General features: G+C 53.8%; 1 protein-coding gene across 1 annotated transcript in view; it reads right to left on the minus strand.

The window, feature by feature from the left end:
- Positions 1-19885, minus strand: part of LOC121575388 (lysine-specific demethylase phf2) — a 199830-nt gene that overhangs the window by 3934 nt on the left and 176011 nt on the right. The window contains exon 20 of the mRNA XM_045216399.1: positions 11486-11595. Coding sequence (XP_045072334.1) covers positions 11486-11595 — 110 coding nt within the window. The remainder of the gene's footprint in view (positions 1-11485; positions 11596-19885) is intronic.

Below are 19885 nucleotides of genomic sequence, written 5' to 3' on the forward strand. Positions count from 1 at the left end.
ACAGAGTGGCCAGAGACACACAGAGTGGCCAGAGCCCTCTGGGAGCCTAACAGAGTGGCCAGAGCCATATAGAGTGGCCAGAGCCCTCTGGGAGCCATACAGAGTGGCCAGAGCCATACAGAGTGGCCAGAGCCATTCAGAGTGGCCAGAGCCATACAGAGTGGCCAGAGCCCTCTGGGAGCCATACAGAGTGGCCAGAGCCATACAGAGTGGCCAGAGCCATACAGAGTGGCCAGAGCCATACAGAGTGGCCAGAGCCCTCTGGGAGCCATACAGAGTGGCCAGAGCCATACAGAGTGGCCAGAGCCATACAGAGTGGCCAGAGCCCTCTGGGAGCCATACAGAGTGGCCAGAGCCATAGAGAGTGGCCAGAGCCTTCTGGGAGCCATACAGAGTGGCCAGAGCCATACAGAGTGGCCAGAGCCATACAGAGTGGCCAGAGCCATACAGAGTGGCCAGAGCCCTCTGGGAGCCATACAGAGTGGCCAGAGCCATACAGAGTGGCCAGAGCCATACAGAGTGGCCAGAGCCCTCTGGGAGCCATACAGAGTGGCCAGAGCCATACAGAGTACCAGAGCCATACAGAGTGGCCAGAGCCCTCTGGGAGCCATACAGAGTGGCCAGAGCCATACAGAGTGGCCAGAGCCATACAGAGTGGCCAGAGCCCTCTGGGGGAGCCATACAGAGTGGCCAGAGCCATACAGAGTAGCCAGAGCCATACAGAGTGGCCAGAGCCATACAGAGTGGCCAGAGCCATACAGAGTGGCCAGAGCCCTCTGGGAGCCATACAGAGTGGCCAGAGCCATACAGAGTGGCCAGAGCCATACAGAGTGGCCAGAGCCCTGAGCTGGGAGCCATACAGAGTGGCCAGAGCCATAGAGAGTGGCCAGAGCCATACAGAGTGGCCAGAGCCATACAGAGTGGCCAGAGCCCTCTGGGAGCCATACAGAGTGGCCAGAGCCCTCTGGGAGCCATACAGAGTGCCCAGAGCCCTCTGGGAGCCATACAGAGTGGCCAGAGCCATACAGAGTGGCCAGAGCCATACAGAGTGGCCAGAGACATACAGAGTGGCCAGAGCCATACAGAGTGGCCAGAGCCCTCTGGGAGCCATACAGAGTGGCCAGAGCCATACAGAGTGGCCAGAGCCATACAGAGTGGCCAGAGCCATACAGAGTGGCCAGAGCCATACAGAGTGGCCAGAGCCCTCTGGGAGCCATACAGAGTGGCCAGAGCCATACAGAGTGGCCAGAGCCATACAGAGTTGCCAGAGCCCTCTGGGAGCCATACAGAGTGGCCAGAACCATACAGAGTGGCCAGAGCCATACAGAGTGGCCAGAGCCATACAGAGTGGCCAGAGCCCTCTGGGAGCCATACAGAGTGGCCAGAGCCATACAGAGTGGCCAGAGCCATACAGAGTGGCCAGAGCCATACAGAGTGGCCAGAGCCATACAGAGTGGCCAGAGCCCTCTGGGAGCCATACAGAGTGGCCAGAGCCATACAGAGTGGCCAGAGCCATACAGAGTGGCCAGAGCCCTCTGGGAGCCATACAGAGTGGCCAGAGCCATACAGAGTGGCCAGAGCCATAGAGTGGCGCCAGAGCCCTCTGGGAGCCATACAGAGTGGCCAGAGCCATACAGAGTAGCCAGAGCCATACAGAGTGTCCAGAGCCATACAGAGTGGCCAGAGACATACAGAGTGGCCAGAGCCATACAGAGTGGCCAGAAACCCTCTGGGAGCCATACAGAGTGGCCAGAGCCATACAGAGTGGCCAGAGCCCTCTGGGAGCCATACAGAGTGGCCAGAGCCATACAGAGTGGCCAGAGCCATACAGAGTGGCCAGAGCCCTCTGGGAGCCATACAGAGTGGCCAGAGCCATACAGAGTGGCCAGAGCCCTCTGGGAGCCATACAGAGTGGCCAGAGCCATACAGAGTGGCCAGAGCCATACAGAGTGGCCAGAGCCATACAGAGTGGCCAGAGCCCTCTGGGAGCCATACAGAGTGGCCAGAGCCATAGAGAGTGGCCAGAGCCATACAGAGTGGCCAGAGCCATACAGAGTGGCCAGAGCCCTCTGGGAGCCATACAGAGTGGCCAGAGCCATAGAGAGTGGCCAGAGACATACAGAGTGGCCAGAGCCATACAGAGTGGCCAGAGCCATACAGAGTGGCCAGAGCCCTCTGGGAGCCATACAGAGTGGCCAGAGCCCTCTGGGAGCCATACAGAGTGGCCAGAGCCCTCTGGGAGCCATACAGAGTGCCCAGAGCCCTCTGGGAGCCATACAGAGTGGCCAGAGCCATACAGAGTGGCCAGAGCCATACAGAGTGGCCAGAGCCATACAGAGTGGCCAGAGCCATACAGAGTGGCCAGAGCCCTCTGGGAGCCATACAGAGTGGCCAGAGCCATACAGAGTGGCCAGAGCCATACAGAGTGGCCAGAGCCATACAGAGTGGCCAGAGCCATACAGAGTGGCCAGAGCCCTCTGGGAGCCATACAGAGTGGCCAGAGCCATACAGAGTGGCCAGAGCCATACAGAGTGGCCAGAGCCATACAAAGTGGCCAGAGCCCTCTGGGAGCCATACAGAGTGGCCAGAGCCATACAGAGTGGCCAGAGCCATACAGAGTGGCCAGAGCCATACAGAGTGGCCAGAGCCATACAGAGTGGCCAGAGCCCTCTGGGAGCCATACAGAGTGGCCAGAGCCATACAGAGTGGCCAGAGCCATACAGAGTGGCCAGAGCCCTCTGGGAGCCATACAGAGTGGCCAGAGCCATACAGAGTGGCCAGAGCCCTCTGGGAGCCATACAGAGTGGCCAGAGCCATACAGAGTAGCCAGAGCCATACAGAGTGTCCAGAGCCATACAGAGTGGCCAGAGACATACAGAGTGGCCAGAGCCATACAGAGTGGCCAGAACCCTCTGGGAGCCATACAGAGTGGCCAGAGCCATACAGAGTGGCCAGAGCCCTCTGGGAGCCATACAGAGTGGCCAGAGCCATACAGAGTGGCCAGAGCCATACAGAGTGGCCAGAGCCCTCTGGGAGCCATACAGAGTGGCCAGAGCCATACAGAGTGGCCAGAGCCCTCTGGGAGCCATACAGAGTGGCCAGAGCCATACAGAGTGGCCAGAGCCATACAGAGTGGCCAGAGCCCTCTGGGAGCCATACAGAGTGGCCAGAGCCATACAGAGTGGCCAGAGCCATACAGAGTGGCCAGAGCCATACAGAGTGGCCAAGCTGGAGCCATACAATGGCCAGAGCCATACAGAGTGGCCAGAGCCATACAGAGTGGCCAGAGCCATACAGAGTGGCCAGAGCCATACAGAGTGGCCAGAGCACTCTGGGAGCCATACAGAGGGGCCAGAGCCATACATAGTGGCCAGAGCCATACAGAGTGGCCAGAGCCCTCTGGGAGCCATACAGAGTGGCCAGAGCCATACAGAGTGGCCAGAGCCATACAGAGTGGCCAGAGCCCTCTGGGAGCCATACAGAGTGGCCAGAGCCATACAGAGTGGCCAGAGCCATACAGAGTGGCCAGAGCCCTCTGGGAGCCATACAGAGTGGCCAGAGCCATACAGAGTGGCCAGAGCCCTCTGGGAGCCATACAGAGTGGCCAGAGCCATACAGAGTGGCCAGAGCCATACAGAGTGGCCAGAGCCATAAAGAGTGGCCAGAGCCCTCTGGGAGCCATACAGAGTGGCCAGAGCCATACAGAGTGGCCAGAGCCATACAGAGTGGCCAGAGCCATACAGAATGGCCAGAGCCCTCTGGGAGCCATACAGAGTGGCCAGAGCCATACAGAGTGGCCAGAGCCATACAGAGTGGCCAGAGCCCTCTGGGAGCCATACAGAGTGGCCAGAGCCATACAGAGTGGCCAGAGCCATACAGAGTGGCCAGAGCCCTCTGGGAGCCATACAGAGTGGCCAGAGCCCTCTGGGAGCCATACAGAGTGGCCAGAGCCATACAGAGTGGCCAGAGCCATACAGAGTGGCCAGAGCCCTCTGGGAGCCATACAGAGTGGCCAGAGCCATACAGAGTGGCCAGAGCCCTCTGGGAGCCATACAGAGTGGCCAGAGCCATACAGAGTGGCCAGAGCCATACAGAGTGGCCAGAGCCATAAAGAGTGGCCAGAGCCCTCTGGGAGCCATACAGAGTGGCCAGAGCCATACAGAGTGGCCAGAGCCATACAGAGTGGCCAGAGCCATACAGAGTGGCCAGAGCCCTCTGGGAGCCATACAGAGTGGCCAGAGCCATACAGAGTGGCCAGAGCCATACAGAGTGGCCAGAGCCCTCTGGGAGCCATACAGAGTGGCCAGAGCCATACACAGTGGCCAGAGCCCTCTGGGGAGCCATACAGAGTGGCCAGAGCCATACAGAGTGGCCAGAGCCATACAGAGTGGCCAGAGCCCTCTGGGAGCCATACAGAGTGGCCAGAGCCATACAGAGTGGCCAGAGCCTCTGGGAGCCATACAGAGTGGCCAGAGCCATACAGAGTGGCCAGAGCCATACAGAGTGGCCAGAGCCCTCTGGGAGCCATACAGAGTGGCCAGAGCCATACAGAGTGGCCAGAGCCATACAGAGTGGCCAGAGCCCTCTGGGAGCCATACAGAGTGGCCAGAGCCATACAGAGTGGCCAGAGCCCTCTGGGAGCCATACAGAGTGGCCAGAGCCATACAGAGTGGCCAGAGCCATACAGAGTGGCCAGAGCCCTCTGGGAGCCATACAGAGTGGCCAGAGCCATACAGAGTGGCCAGAGCCATACAGAGTGGCCAGAGCCTACAGAGTGGCCAGAGCCCTCTGGGAGCCATACAGAGTGGCCAGAGCCACTGGGAGCCATACAGAGTGGCCAGAGCCATACAGAGTGGCCAGAGCCATACAGAGTGGCCAGAGCACTCTGGGAGCCATACAGAGTGGCCAGAGCCATACAGAGTGGCCAGAGCCCTCTGGGAGCCATACAGAGTGGCCAGAGCCATACAGAGTGGCCAGAGCCATACAGAGTGGCCAGAGCCCTGGATACATGGCCAGAGCCATACAGAGTGGCCAGAGCCATACAGAGTGGCCAGAGCCCTCTGGGAGCCATACAGAGTGGCCAGAGCCATACAGAGTGGCCAGAGCCCTCTGGGGAGCCATACAGAGTGGCCAGAGCCATACAGAGTGGCCAGAGGCCACTGGGAGCCAGAGTGGCCAGAGCCATACAGAGTGGCCAGAGCCATACAGAGTGGCCAGAGCCATACAGAGTGGCCAGAGCCCTCTGGGAGCCATACAGAGTGGCCAGAGCCATACAGAGTGGCCAGAGCCATACAGAGTGGCCAGAGCCCTCTGGGAGCCACACAGAGTGGCCAGAGCCATACAGAGTGGCCAGAGCCCCTCTGGGAGCCATACAGAGTGGCCAGAGCCATACAGAGTGGCCAGAGCCATACAGAGTGGCCAGAGCCCTCTGGGAGCCATACAGAGTGGCCAGAGCCATACAGAGTGGCCAGAGCCATACAGAGTGGCCAGAGCCTTGGAGCCATACAGAGTGGCCAGAGCCATACAGAGTGGCCAGAGCCCTCTGGGAGCCATACAGAGTGGCCAGAGCCATACAGAGTGGCCAGAGCCATACAGAGTGGCCAGAGCCATACAGAGTGGCCAGAGCCCTCTGGGAGCCATACAGAGTGGCCAGAGCCATACAGAGTGGCCAGAGCCATACAGAGTGGCCAGAGCCATAAAGAGTGGCCAGAGCCCTGGGAGCAACAGAGTGGCCAGAGCCATACAGAGTGGCCAGAGCCATACAGAGTGGCCAGAGCCCTCCTGGGAGCCATACAGAGTGGCCAGAGCCAGACAGAGTGGCCAGAGCCCTCTGGGAGCCATACAGAGTGGCCAGAGCCCTCTGGGAGCCATACAGAGTGGCCAGAGACCTCTGGGAGCCATACAGAGTGGCCAGAGCCATACAGAGTGGCCAGACCACTCTGGGAGCCATACAGAGTGGCCAGAGACATACAGAGTGGCCAGAGCCATACAGAGTGGCCAGAGCCATACAGAGTGGCCAGAGCCCTCTGGGAGCCATACAGAGTGGCCAGAGCCATACAGAGTGGCCAGAGCCACACAGAGTGGCCAGAGCCCTCTGGGAGCCTAACAGAGTGGCCAGAGCCATATAGAGTGGCCAGAGCCCTCTGGGAGCCATACAGAGTGGCCAGAGCCATACAGAGTGGCCAGAGCCATACAGAATGGCCAGAGCCCTCTGGGAGCCATACAGAGTGGCCAGAGCCATACAGAGTGGCCAGAGCCATACAGAGTGGCCAGAGCCCTCTGGGAGCCATACAGAGTGGCCAGAGCCATACACAGTGGCCAGAGCCCTCTGGGAGCCATACAGAGTGGCCAGAGCCATACAGAGTGGCCAGAGCCCTCTGGGAGCCATACAGAGTGGCCAGAGCCATACAGAGTGGCCAGAGCCCTCTGGGAGCCATACAGAGTGGCCAGAGCCATACAGAGTGGCCAGAGCCCTCTGGGAGCCATACAGAGTGGCCAGAGCCATACAGAGTGGCCAGAGCCATACAGAGTGGCCAACCGGGAGCCATACAGAGTGGCCAGAGCCATACAGAGTGGCCAGAGCCATACAGAGTGGCCAGAGCCATACAGAGTGGCCAGAGCCATAAAGAGTGGCCAGAGCACTCTGGGAGCCATACAGAGGGGCCAGAGCCATACAGAGTGGCCAGAGCCATACAGAGTGGCCAGAGCCCTCTGGGAGCCATACAGAGTGGCCAGAGCCATACAGAGTGGCCAGAGCCCTCTGGGAGCCATACAGAGTGGCCAGAGCCCTCTGGGAGCCATACAGAGTGGCCAGAGACCTCTGGGAGCCATACAGAGTGGCCAGAGCCATACAGAGTGGCCAGACCACTCTGGGAGCCATACAGAGTGGCCAGAGACATACAGAGTGGCCAGAGCCATACAGAGTGGCCAGAGCCATACAGAGTGGCCAGAGCCCTCTGGGAGCCATACAGAGTGGCCAGAGCCATACAGAGTGGCCAGAGCCACACAGAGTGGCCAGAGCCCTCTGGGAGCCTAACAGAGTGGCCAGAGCCATATAGAGTGGCCAGAGCCCTCTGGGAGCCATACAGAGTGGCCAGAGCCATACAGAGTGGCCAGAGCCATACAGAATGGCCAGAGCCCTCTGGGAGCCATAAAGAGTGGCCAGAGCCATACAGAGTGGCCAGAGCCATACAGAGTGGCCAGAGCCCTCTGGGAGCCATACAGAGTGGCCAGAGCCATACACAGTGGCCAGAGCCCTCTGGGAGCCATACAGAGTGGCCAGAGCCATACAGAGTGGCCAGAGCCATACAGAGTGGCCAGAGCCCTCTGGGAGCCATACAGAGTGGCCAGAGCCATACAGAGTGGCCAGAGCCCTCTGGGAGCCATACAGAGTGGCCAGAGCCATACAGAGTGGCCAGAGCCATACAGAGTGGCCAGAGCCCTCTGGGAGCCATACAGAGTGGCCAGAGCCATACAGAGTGGCCAGAGCCATACAGAGTGGCCAGAGCCTCTGGGAGCCATACAGAGTGGCCAGAGCCATACAGAGTGGCCAGAGCCATACAGAGTGGCCAGAGCCATACAGAGTGGCCAGAGCCATAAAGAGTGGCCAGAGCACTCTGGGAGCCATACAGAGGGGCCAGAGCCATACAGAGTGGCCAGAGCCATACAGAGTGGCCAGAGCCCTCTGGGAGCCATACAGAGTGGCCAGAGCCATACAGAGTGGCCAGAGCCCTCTGGGAGCCATACAGAGTGGCCAGAGCCCTCTGGGAGCCATACAGAGTGGCCAGAGACCTCTGGGGAGCCATACAGAGTGGCCAGAGCCATAAAGAGTGGCCAGACCACTCTGGGAGCCATACAGAGTGGCCAGAGACATACAGAGTGGCCAGAGCCATACAGAGTGGCCAGAGCCATACAGAGTGGCCAGAGCCCTCTGGGAGCCATACAGAGTGGCCAGAGCCATACAGAGTGGCCAGAGCCACACAGAGTGGCCAGAGCCCTCTGGGAGCCTAACAGAGTGGCCAGAGCCATATAGAGTGGCCAGAGCCCTCTGGGAGCCATACAGCCATACAAGACAAAGGAGATGATTGTGGACTACAGGAAAAAAAAAAGAGGACTGAGCACGCCCCCATTCTCATCGACGGGGCTGTAGTGGAACAGGTTGAGAGCTTCCAAGTTCCTTGGGTGTCCACATCACCAACGAACTATCATGGTCCAAGCACACCAAGACAGTCGCGAAGAGGGCACGACAAAGCCTATTCCCCCTCAGGAGACTAAAAAGATTTGGCATGGGTCCTCAGATCCTCAAAAATTCTACAGCTGCACCATCGAGAGCATCCTGACTGGTTGCATCACCGCCTGGTATGGCAACTGCTTGGCCTCTGACCGCAAGGCACTACAGAGGGGTAGTGCGTACGGCCCAGTACATCACTGGGGCAAAGCTCCCTGCCATCCAAGACCTCTATACCAGGCGGTGTCAGAGGAAGGCCCTCAAAATTGTCAAAGACTCCAGCCACCCTAGTCATAGACTGTTCTCTCTGCTACCGTACGGCAAGGCGGTACCGGAGTGCCAAGTCTAGGTCCAAAAGACTTCTCAACAGCTTCTACCCACAAGCCATAAGACTCCTGAACAGCTAATCATGGCTACCCGGACTATTTGCACTGCCCCCCACCCCATCCTTTTACGCTGCTGCTACTCTGTTAAGTATTTATGCATAGTCACTTTAACTCTACCCACATGTACATATTACCTCAACTACCTCAACTAGCCGGTGCCCCCGCACATTGACTCTGCACCGTTACCCCCTGTATATATAGCCTCCCTACTGTCACTTTATTTTACTTCTGCTCTTTGTTTTTCTCAACACTTTTTTTTTTTTTTTTTTTTTTTTTGTTGTTGTTTTATTCTTACTTTTTTTGTTTAAAATAAACGCACTGTTGGTTAAGGGCTGTAAGTAAGCATTTCACTGTAATGTCTGCACTTGTTGTATTCGGCGCATGTGACCAATAAAATTTGATTTGATTTGATTTGATTTGATTTGAGTGGCCAGAGCCATACAGAGTGGCCAGAGACATACAGAGTGGCCAGAGCCATTCAGAGTGGCCAGAGCCATACAGAGTGGCCAGAGCCCTCTGGGAGCCATACAGAGTGGCCAGAGCCATACAGAGTGGCCAGAGCCATACAGAGTGGCCAGAGCCATACAGAGTGGCCAGAGCCCTCTGGGAGCCATACAGAGTGGCCAGAGCCATACAGAGTGGCCAGAGCCATACAGAGTGGCCAGAGCCCTCTGGGAGCCATACAGAGTGGCCAGAGCCATAGAGAGTGGCCAGAGCCCTCTGGGAGCCATACAGAGTGGCCAGAGCCATACAGAGTGGCCAGAGCCATACAGAGTGGCCAGAGCCATACAGAGTGGCCAGAGCCCTCTGGGAGCCATACAGAGTGGCCAGAGCCATACAGAGTGGCCAGAGCCATACAGAGTGGCCAGAGCCCTCTGGGAGCCATACAGAGTGGCCAGAGCCATACAGAGTACCAGAGCCATACAGAGTGGCCAGAGCCCTCTGGGAGCCATACAGAGTGGCCAGAGCCATACAGAGTGGCCAGAGCCATACAGAGTGGCCAGAGCCCTCTGGGAGCCATACAGAGTGGCCAGAGCCATACAGAGTAGCCAGAGCCATACAGAGTGGCCAGAGCCATACAGAGTGGCCAGAGCCATACAGAGTGGCCAGAGCCATACAGAGTGGCCAGAGCCCTCTGGGAGCCATACAGAGTGGCCAGAGCCATAGAGAGTGGCCAGAGCCATACAGAGTGGCCAGAGCCATACAGAGTGGCCAGAGCCCTCTGGGAGCCATACAGAGTGGCCAGAGCCATAGAGAGTGGCCAGAGACATACAGAGTGGCCAGAGCCATACAGAGTGGCCAGAGCCATACAGAGTGGCCAGAGCCCTCTGGGAGCCATACAGAGTGGCCAGAGCCCTCTGGGAGCCATACAGAGTGGCCAGAGCCCTCTGGGAGCCATACAGAGTGCCCAGAGCCCTCTGGGAGCCATACAGAGTGGCCAGAGCCATACAGAGTGGCCAGAGCCATACAGAGTGGCCAGAGACATACAGAGTGGCCAGAGCCATACAGAGTGGCCAGAGCCCTCTGGGAGCCATACAGAGTGGCCAGAGCCATACAGAGTGGCCAGAGCCATACAGAGTGGCCAGAGCCATACAGAGTGGCCAGAGCCATACAGAGTGGCCAGAGCCATACAGAGTGGCCAGAGCCCTCTGGGAGCCATACAGAGTGGCCAGAGCCATACAGAGTGGCCAGAGCCATACAGAGTTGCCAGAGCCCTCTGGGAGCCATACAGAGTGGCCAGAGCCATACAGAGTGGCCAGAGCCATACAGAGTGGCCAGAGCCCTCTGGGAGCCATACAGAGTGGCCAGAGCCATACAGAGTGGCCAGAGCCATACAGAGTGGCCAGAGCCATACAGAGTGGCCAGAGCCATACAGAGTGGCCAGAGCCATACAGAGTGGCTAGAGCCCTCTGGGAGCCATACAGAGTGGCCAGAGCCATACAGAGTGGCCAGAGCCATACAGAGTGGCCAGAGCCCTCTGGGAGCCATACAGAGTGGCCAGAGCCATACAGAGTGGCCAGAGCCATACAGAGTGGCCAGAGCCCTCTGGGAGCCATACAGAGTGGCCAGAGCCATACAGAGTAGCCAGAGCCATACAGAGTGTCCAGAGCCATACAGAGTGGCCAGAGACATACAGAGTGGCCAGAGCCATACAGAGTGGCCAGAACCCTCTGGGATTCATACAGAGTGGCCAGAGCCATAGAGAGTGGCCAGAGCCATACAGAGTGGCCAGAGCCATACAGAGTGGCCAGAGCCATACAGAGTGGCCAGAGCCCTCTGGGAGCCATACAGAGTGGCCAGAGCCATACAGAGTGGCCAGAGCCATACAGAGTGGCCAGAGCCCTCTGGGAGCCATACAGAGTGTCCAGAGCCATACAGAGTGGCCAGAGCCATACAGAGTGGCCAGAGCCATACAGAGTGGCCAGAGCCATACAGAGTGGCCAGAGCCATACAGAGTGGCCAGAGCCCTCTGGGAGCCATACAGAGTGGCCAGAGCCATAGAGTGGCCAGAGCCATAGAGAGTGGCCAGAGCCATACAGAGTGGCCAGAGCCATACAGAGTGGCCAGAGCCATACAGAGTGGCCAGAGCCCTCTGGGAGCCATACAGAGTGGCCAGAGCCCTCTGGGAGCCATACAGAGTGGCCAGAGCCCTCTGGGAGCCATACAGAGTGGCCAGAGCCCTCTGGGAGCCATACAGAGTGGCCAGAGCCATACAGAGTGGCCAGAGCCCTATGGGAGCCATACAGACTCTGCATGTAGTGTTCCGGGGTCAAGTCTCAGTTGGTAAGAGCTCAAACCACCAAGTGGGTTCAATTCAATAGGGTCCAAGTGGGTAGTTTTTGTGTGGCAACAGTTAGTTAGTCCCACTGACCTGGTGAGAGAGTTTGGCTGCGGCAGCCGCCAGTCCTGTCTCTATTGACGCCACTCGCGCTCCTTCTCTGGCCGGCCTCGCCTGACGAAGCACAGAGGGACCGACACGTGCTACAGACAGACAGACAGACAGACAGACAGACACATTGATCAATACAACTTCAAACTGAATATAACTACTGGGACCCACATGCACTACAACCACAGAGACCAAAACATGCTCACCTCCCAGGTCAGAACACCCACACATATTCACATCATCTTCAACTGTTTAACTAAATCAGTTACGGCGCATTTGGAAAGCATTCAGACCCCTTCCCTTTTTACAAAAATCTTTACGTTACAGCCTTATTCTATAATGGATTTTAAAAAAATAATCCTCATCAATCTACACACAATACCCCATAATGACAAAGCGAAAACAGGTTTTTAGAATTTTTTGCAAATGTATTAAACATAACAAAATATATGCCTTATTTACATAAGTATTCAGACCCTTTGCTATGAGACTCGAAATTGAGCTCAGGTGCGTCCTGTTTCCATTGATCATCCTTGAGATGTTTCTACAACTTGATTGGAGTCCTCCTGTGGTAAATTCAATTGATTGGACATGATTTGGAAAGGCAAACACCTGTCAATATAAGGTCCCACAGTTGACAGTGCATGTCAGAGCAAAAACCAAGACATGAGGTCAAAGGAATTGTCCGTAGAGGATTGTGTCAAGGCACAGATCTGGGGAAGGGTACCAAAGAATGACTGCAGCATTGAAAGTCCCCAAGAACACAGTGGCCTCCATCATTCTTAAATGGAAGAAGTTTGGAACCACCAAGACTCTTCCTAGAGCTGGCCGCCCGGCCAAACTGAGCAATCGGGGGAGAAGGCCTTGGTCAGGGAGGTGACCAAGAACCCGATGGTCACTCTGACGGAGCTCCAGAGTTCCTCTGTGGAGATGGGAGAACCTTCCAGAAGGACATCCATCTCTGCATCACTCCACCAATCAGGCCTTTATGGTAGAGTGGCCAGACGGAAGCCACTCCCCTCAGTAAAAGGCACATGACAGCCCGCTTGGAGTTTGTCAACAGGCACCTAAAGAACTCTCAGACCATTAGAAACAGGATTCTCTGGTCTGATGAAACCAAGATTGAGCTCTTTGGCCTGAAAGCCAAGATTCACCATCCCTACGGTGAAGCATGGTGGTGGCAGCATCATGCTGTGGGGATGTTTTTCAGTGGCAGGGACTAGGAGACTAGTCAGGATCGAGGGAAAGATGAACAGAGCAAAGTACAGAGAGATTCTTGATGAAAACCTGCTCCAGAGTGCTCAGGACCTCAGACTGGGGCGAAAGTTCACCTTCCAACAGGACAACGACCCTAAGCACACAGCCAAGAAAATGCAGGAGTGGCTTCCGGACAAGTCTCCGAATGTCCTTGAGTGGCCCAGCCAGAGCCTGGACTTGAACCCGATCGGACATCTCTGGAGAGACATGACAAAATAGCTGTGCAGAGACGCTCCCCATCCAACCTGACAGAGCTTGAGAGGATCTGCAGAGAAGAATGGGAGAAACTCCCCAAATACAGGTGTGCCAAGCTTGTAGCGTCATACCCAAGAAGACTCGAGGCTGTAATCGCTGCCAAAGGTGCTTCAACAAAGTACTGAGTAAAGGGTCTGAATAATGAATAAATTAGACATTTCCGGGTTAAAAAAATAATAATAATTGCAAAAATGTCTAAAAACCTGTTTTTGCTTTGTCATTATGGGGTATTGCGTGTAGATTGATGAGGAGAAAAAAACAACTATTTAATCGATTTTACAATACGGCTGTAACGTAACAAAATGTGGAAACGGTCCAGGGGTCTGAGCCTTTCCGAATGCACCGTATGTTGAGCAGATCTATAGTCTATAGTAGTGACAGGTGTAGTGTACCTGTGGGGATGTATGGAGTGTCTGAGCCTTTCCGAATGCACCGTATGTTGAGCAGATCTATAGTCTATAGTAGTGACAGGTGTAGTGTACCTGTGGGGCTGTATGGAGTGTCTGAGCCTTTCCGAATGCACCGTATGTTGAGCAGATCTATAGTCTATAGTAGTGACAGGTGTAGTGTACCTGTGGGGCTGTATGGAGTGTCTGAGCCTTTCCGAATGCACCGTATGTTGAGCAGATCTATAGTCTATAGTAGTGGCAGGTGTAGTGTACCTGTGGGGGCTGTATGGAGTGTCTGAGCCTTTCCGAATGCACCGTACGTTGAGCAGATCTATAGTCTATAGTAGTGGCAGGTGTAGTGTACCTGTGGGGCTGTATGGAGTGTCTGAGCCTTTCCGAATGCACCGTATGTTGAGCAGATCTATAGTCTATAGTAGTGACAGGTGTAGTGTACCTGTGGGGCTGTATGGAGTGTCTGAGCCTTTCCGAATGCACCGTATGTTGAGCAGATCTATAGTCTATAGTAGTGACAGGTGTAGTGTACCTGTGGGGCTGTATGGAGTGTCTGAGGCCTTTCCGAATGCACCGTATGTTGAGCAGATCTATAGTCTATAGTAGTGACAGGTGTAGTGTACCTGTGGGGCTGTATGGAGTGTCTGAGCCTTTCCGAATGCACCGTATGTTGAGCAGATCTATAGTCTATAGTAGTGACAGGTGTAGTGTACCTGTGGGGCTGTATGGAGTGTCTGAGCCTTTCCGAATGCACCGTATGTTGAGCAGATCTATAGTCTATAGTAGTGACAGGTGTAGTGTACCTGTGGGGCTGTATGGAGTGTCTGAGCCTTTCCGAATGCACCGTATGTTGAGCAGATCTATAGTCTATAGTAGTGACAGGTGTAGTGTACCTGTGGGGCTGTATGGAGTGTCTGAGCCTTTCCGAATGCACCGTATGTTGAGCAGATCTATAGTCTATAGTAGTGACAGGTGTAGTGTACCTGTGGGGCTGTATGGAGTGTCTGAGCCTTTCCGAATGCACCGTATGTTGAGCAGATCTATAGTCTATAGTAGTGACAGGTGTAGTGTACCTGTGGGGCTGTATGGAGTGTCTGAGCCTTTCCGAATGCACCGTATGTTGAGCAGATCTATAGTCTATAGTAGTGACAGGTGTAGTGTACCTGTGGGGCTGTATGGAGTGTCTGAGCCTTTCCGAATGCACCGTATGTTGAGCAGATCTATAGTCTATAGTAGTGACAGGTGTAGTGTACCTGTGGGGCTGTATGGAGTGTCTGAGCCTTTCCGAATGCACCGTATGTTGAGCAGATCTATAGTCTATAGTAGTGACAGGTGTAGTGTACCTGTGGGGCTGTATGGAGTGTCTGAGCCTTTCCGAATGCACCGTATGTTGAGCAGATCTATAGTCTATAGTAGTGACAGGTGTAGTGTACCTGTGGGGCTGTATGGAGTGTCTGAGCCTTTCCGAATGCACCGTATGTTGAGCAGATCTATAGTCTATAGTAGTGACAGGTGTAGTGTACCTGTGGGGCTGTATGGAGTGTCTGAGCCTTTCCGAATGCACCGTATGTTGAGCAGATCTATAGTCTATAGTAGTGACAGGTGTAGTGTACCTGTGGGGCTGTATGGAGTGTCTGAGCCTTTCCGAATGCACCGTATGTTGAGCAGATCTATAGTCTATAGTAGTGACAGGTGTAGTGTACCTGTGGGGCTGTATGGAGTGTCTGAGCCTTTCCGAATGCACCGTATGTTGAGCAGATCTATAGTCTATAGTAGTGACAGGTGTAGTGTACCTGTGGGGCTGTATGGAGTGTCTGAGCCTTTCCGAATGCACCGTATGTTGAGCAGATCTATAGTCTATAGTAGTGACAGGTGTAGTGTACCTGTGGGGCTGTATGGAGTGTCTGAGCCTTTCCGAATGCACCGTATGTTGAGCAGATCTATAGTCTATAGTAGTGACAGGTGTAGTGTACCTGTGGGGCTGTATGGAGTGTCTGAGCCTTTCCGAATGCACCGTATGTTGAGCAGATCTATAGTCTATAGTAGTGACAGGTGTAGTGTACCTGTGGGGCTGTATGGAGTGTCTGAGCCTTTCCGAATGCACCGTATGTTGAGCAGATCTATAGTCTATAGTAGTGACAGGTGTAGTGTACCTGTGGGGCTGTATGGAGTGTCTGAGCCTTTCCGAATGCACCGTATGTTGAGCAGATCTATAGTCTATAGTAGTGACAGGTGTAGTGTACCTGTGGGGCTGTATGGAGTGTCTGAGCCTTTCCGAATGCACCGTATGTTGAGCAGATCTATAGTCTATAGTAGTGACAGGTGTAGTGTACCTGTGGGGCTGTATGGAGTGTCTGAGCCTTTCCGAATGCACCGTATGTTGAGCAGATCTATAGTCTATAGTAGTGACAGGTGTAGTGTACCTGTGGGGCTGTATGGAGTGTCTGAGCCTTTCCGAATGCACCGTATGTTGAGCAGATCTATAGTCTATAGTAGTGACAGGTGTAGTGTACCTGTGGGGCTGTATGGAGTGTCTGAGCCTTTCCGAATGCACCGTATGTTGAGCAGATCTATAGTCTATAGTAGTGACAGGTGTAGTGTACCTGTGGGGCTGTATGGAGTGTCTGAGCCTTTCCGAATGCACCGTATGTTGAGCAGATCTATAGTCTATAGTAGTGACAGGTGTAGTGTACCTGTGGGGCTGTATGGAGTGTCTGAGCCTTTCCGAATGCACCGTATGTTGAGCAGATCTATAGTCTATAGTAGTGACAGGTGTAGTGTACCTGTGGGGCTGTATGGAGTGTCTGAGCCTTTCCGAATGCACCGTATGTTGAGCAGATCTATAGTCTATAGTAGTGACAGGTGTAGTGTACCTGTGGGGCTGTATGGAGTGTCTGAGCCTTTCCGAATGCACCGTATGTTGAGCAGATCTATAGTCTATAGTAGTGACAGGTGTAGTGTACCTGTGGGGCTGTATGGAGTGTCTGAGCCTTTCCGAATGCACCGTATGTTGAGCAGATCTATAGTCTATAGTAGTGACAGGTGTAGTGTACCTGTGGGGCTGTATGGAGTGTCTGAGCCTTTCCGAATGCACCGTATGTTGAGCAGATCTATAGTCTATAGTAGTGACAGGTGTAGTGTACCTGTGGGGGCTGTATGGAGTGTCTGAGCCTTTCCGAATGCACCGTATGTTGAGCAGATCTATAGTCTATAGTAGTGACAGGTGTAGTGTACCTGTGGGGCTGTATGGAGTGTCTGAGCCTTTCCGAATGCACCGTATGTTGAGCAGATCTATAGTCTATAGTAGTGACAGGTGTAGTGTACCTGTGGGGCTGTATGGAGTGTCTGAGCCTTTCCGAATGCACCGTATGTTGAGCAGATCTATAGTCTATAGTAGTGACAGGTGTAGTGTACCTGTGGGGCTGTATGGAGTGTCTGAGCCTTTCCGAATGCACCGTATGTTGAGCAGATCTATAGTCTATAGTAGTGACAGGTGTAGTGTACCTGTGGGGCTGTATGGAGTGTCTGAGCCTTTCCGAATGCACCGTATGTTGAGCAGATCTATAGTCTATAGTAGTGACAGGTGTAGTGTACCTGTGGGGCTGTATGGAGTGTCTGAGCCTTTCCGAATGCACCGTATGTTGAGCAGATCTATAGTCTATAGTAGTGACAGGTGTAGTGTACCTGTGGGGCTGTATGGAGTGTCTGAGCCTTTCCGAATGCACCGTATGTTGAGCAGATCTATAGTCTATAGTAGTGACAGGTGTAGTGTACCTGTGGGGCTGTATGGAGTGTCTGAGCCTTTCCGAATGCACCGTATGTTGAGCAGATCTATAGTCTATAGTAGTGACAGGTGTAGTGTACCTGTGGGGCTGTATGGAGTGTCTGAGCCTTTCCGAATGCACCGTATGTTGAGCAGATCTATAGTCTATAGTAGTGACAGGTGTAGTGTACCTGTGGGGCTGTATGGAGTGTCTGAGCCTTTCCGAATGCACCGTATGTTGAGCAGATCTATAGTCTATAGTAGTGACAGGTGTAGTGTACCTGTGGGGCTGTATGGAGTGTCTGAGCCTTTCCGAATGCACCGTATGTTGAGCAGATCTATAGTCTATAGTAGTGACAGGTGTAGTGTACCTGTGGGGCTGTATGGAGTGTCTGAGCCTTTCCGAATGCACCGTATGTTGAGCAGATCTATAGTCTATAGTAGTGACAGGTGTAGTGTACCTGTGGGGCTGTATGGAGTGTCTGAGCCTTTCCGAATGCACCGTATGTTGAGCAGATCTATAGTCTATAGTAGTGACAGGTGTAGTGTACCTGTGGGGCTGTATGGAGTGTCTGAGCCTTTCCGAATGCACCGTATGTTGAGCAGATCTATAGTCTATAGTAGTGACAGGTGTAGTGTACCTGTGGGGCTGTATGGAGTGTCTGAGCCTTTCCGAATGCACCGTATGTTGAGCAGATCTATAGTCTATAGTAGTGACAGGTGTAGTGTACCTGTGGGGCTGTATGGAGTGTCTGAGCCTTTCCGAATGCACCGTATGTTGAGCAGATCTATAGTCTATAGTAGTGACAGGTGTAGTGTACCTGTGGGGCTGTATGGAGTGTCTGAGCCTTTCCGAATGCACCGTATGTTGAGCAGATCTATAGTCTATAGTAGTGACAGGTGTAGTGTACCTGTGGGGCTGTATGGAGTGTCTGAGCCTTTCCGAATGCACCGTACGTTGAGCAGATCTATAGTCTATAGTAGTGACAGGTGTAGTGTACCTGTGGGGCTGTATGGAGTGTCTGAGCCTTTCCGAATGCACCGTATGTTGAGCAGATCTATAGTCTATAGTAGTGACAGGTGTAGTGTACCTGTGGGGCTGTATGGAGTGTCTGAGCCTTTCCGAATGCACCGTATGTTGAGCAGATCTATAGTCTATAGTAGTGACAGGTGTAGTGTACCTGTGGGGCTGTATGGAGTGTCTGAGCCTTTCCGAATGCACCGTATGTTGAGCAGATCTATAGTCTATAGTAGTGACAGGTGTAGTGTACCTGTGGGGCTGTATGGAGTGTCTGAGCCTTTCCGAATGCACCGTATGTTGAGCAGATCTATAGTCTATAGTAGTGACAGGTGTAGTGTACCTGTGGGGCTGTATGGAGTGTCTGAGCCTTTCCGAATGCACCGTATGTTGAGCAGATCTATAGTCTATAGTAGTGACAGGTGTAGTGTACCTGTGGGGCTGTATGGAGTGTCTGAGCCTTTCCGAATGCACCGTATGTTGAGCAGATCTATAGTCTATAGTAGTGGCAGGTGTAGTGTACCTGTGGGGCTGTATGGAGTGTCTGAGCCTTTCCGAATGCACCGTATGTTGAGCAGATCTATAGTCTATAGTAGTGACAGGTGTAGTGTACCTGTGGGGCTGTATGGAGTGTCTGAGCCTTTCCGAATGCACCGTATGTTGAGCAGATCTATAGTCTATAGTAGTGACAGGTGTAGTGTACCTGTGGGGCTGTATGGAGTGTCTGAGCCTTTCCGAATGCACCGTATGTTGAGCAGATCTATAGTCTATAGTAGTGACAGGTGTAGTGTACCTGTGGGGCTGTATGGAGTGTCTGAGCCTTTCCGAATGCACCGTACGTTGAGCAGATCTATAGTCTATAGTAGTGACAGGTGTAGTGTACCTGTGGGGCTGTATGGAGTGTCTGAGCCTTTCCGAATGCACCGTACGTTGAGCAGATCTATAGTCTATAGTAGTGACAGGTGTAGTGTACCTGTGGGGCTGTATGGAGTGTCTGAGCCTTTCCGAATGCACCGTATGTTGAGCAGATCTATAGTCTATAGTAGTGACAGGTGTAGTGTACCTGTGGGGCTGTATGGAGTGTCTGAGCCTTTCCGAATGCACCGTATGTTGAGCAGATCTATAGTCTATAGTAGTGACAGGTGTAGTGTACCTGTGGGGCTGTATGGAGTGTCTGAGCCTTTCCGAATGCACCGTATGTTGAGCAGATCTATAGTCTATAGTAGTGACAGGTGTAGTGTACCTGTGGGGCTGTATGGAGTGTCTGAGCCTTTCCGAATGCACCGTACGTTGAGCAGATCTATAGTCTATAGTAGTGACAGGTGTAGTGTACCTGTGGGGCTGTATGGAGTGTCTGAGCCTTTCCGAATGCACCGTATGTTGAGCAGATCTATAGTCTATAGTAGTGACAGGTGTAGTGTACCTGTGGGGCTGTATGGAGTGTCTGAGCCTTTCCGAATGCACCGTATGTTGAGCAGATCTATAGTCTATAGTAGTGACAGGTGTAGTGTACCTGTGGGGCTGTATGGAGTGTCTGAGCCTTTCCGAATGCACCGTATGTTGAGCAGATCTATAGTCTATAGTAGTGACAGGTGTAGTGTACCTGTGGGGCTGTATGGAGTGTCTGAGCCTTTCCGAATGCACCGTATGTTGAGCAGATCTATAGTCTATAGTAGTGACAGGTGTAG

The sequence above is a fragment of the Coregonus clupeaformis genome, unplaced genomic scaffold (genome assembly GCF_020615455.1).
Source record: "Coregonus clupeaformis isolate EN_2021a unplaced genomic scaffold, ASM2061545v1 scaf0702, whole genome shotgun sequence".
NCBI classification, from domain to species: domain Eukaryota; kingdom Metazoa; phylum Chordata; class Actinopteri; order Salmoniformes; family Salmonidae; genus Coregonus; species Coregonus clupeaformis.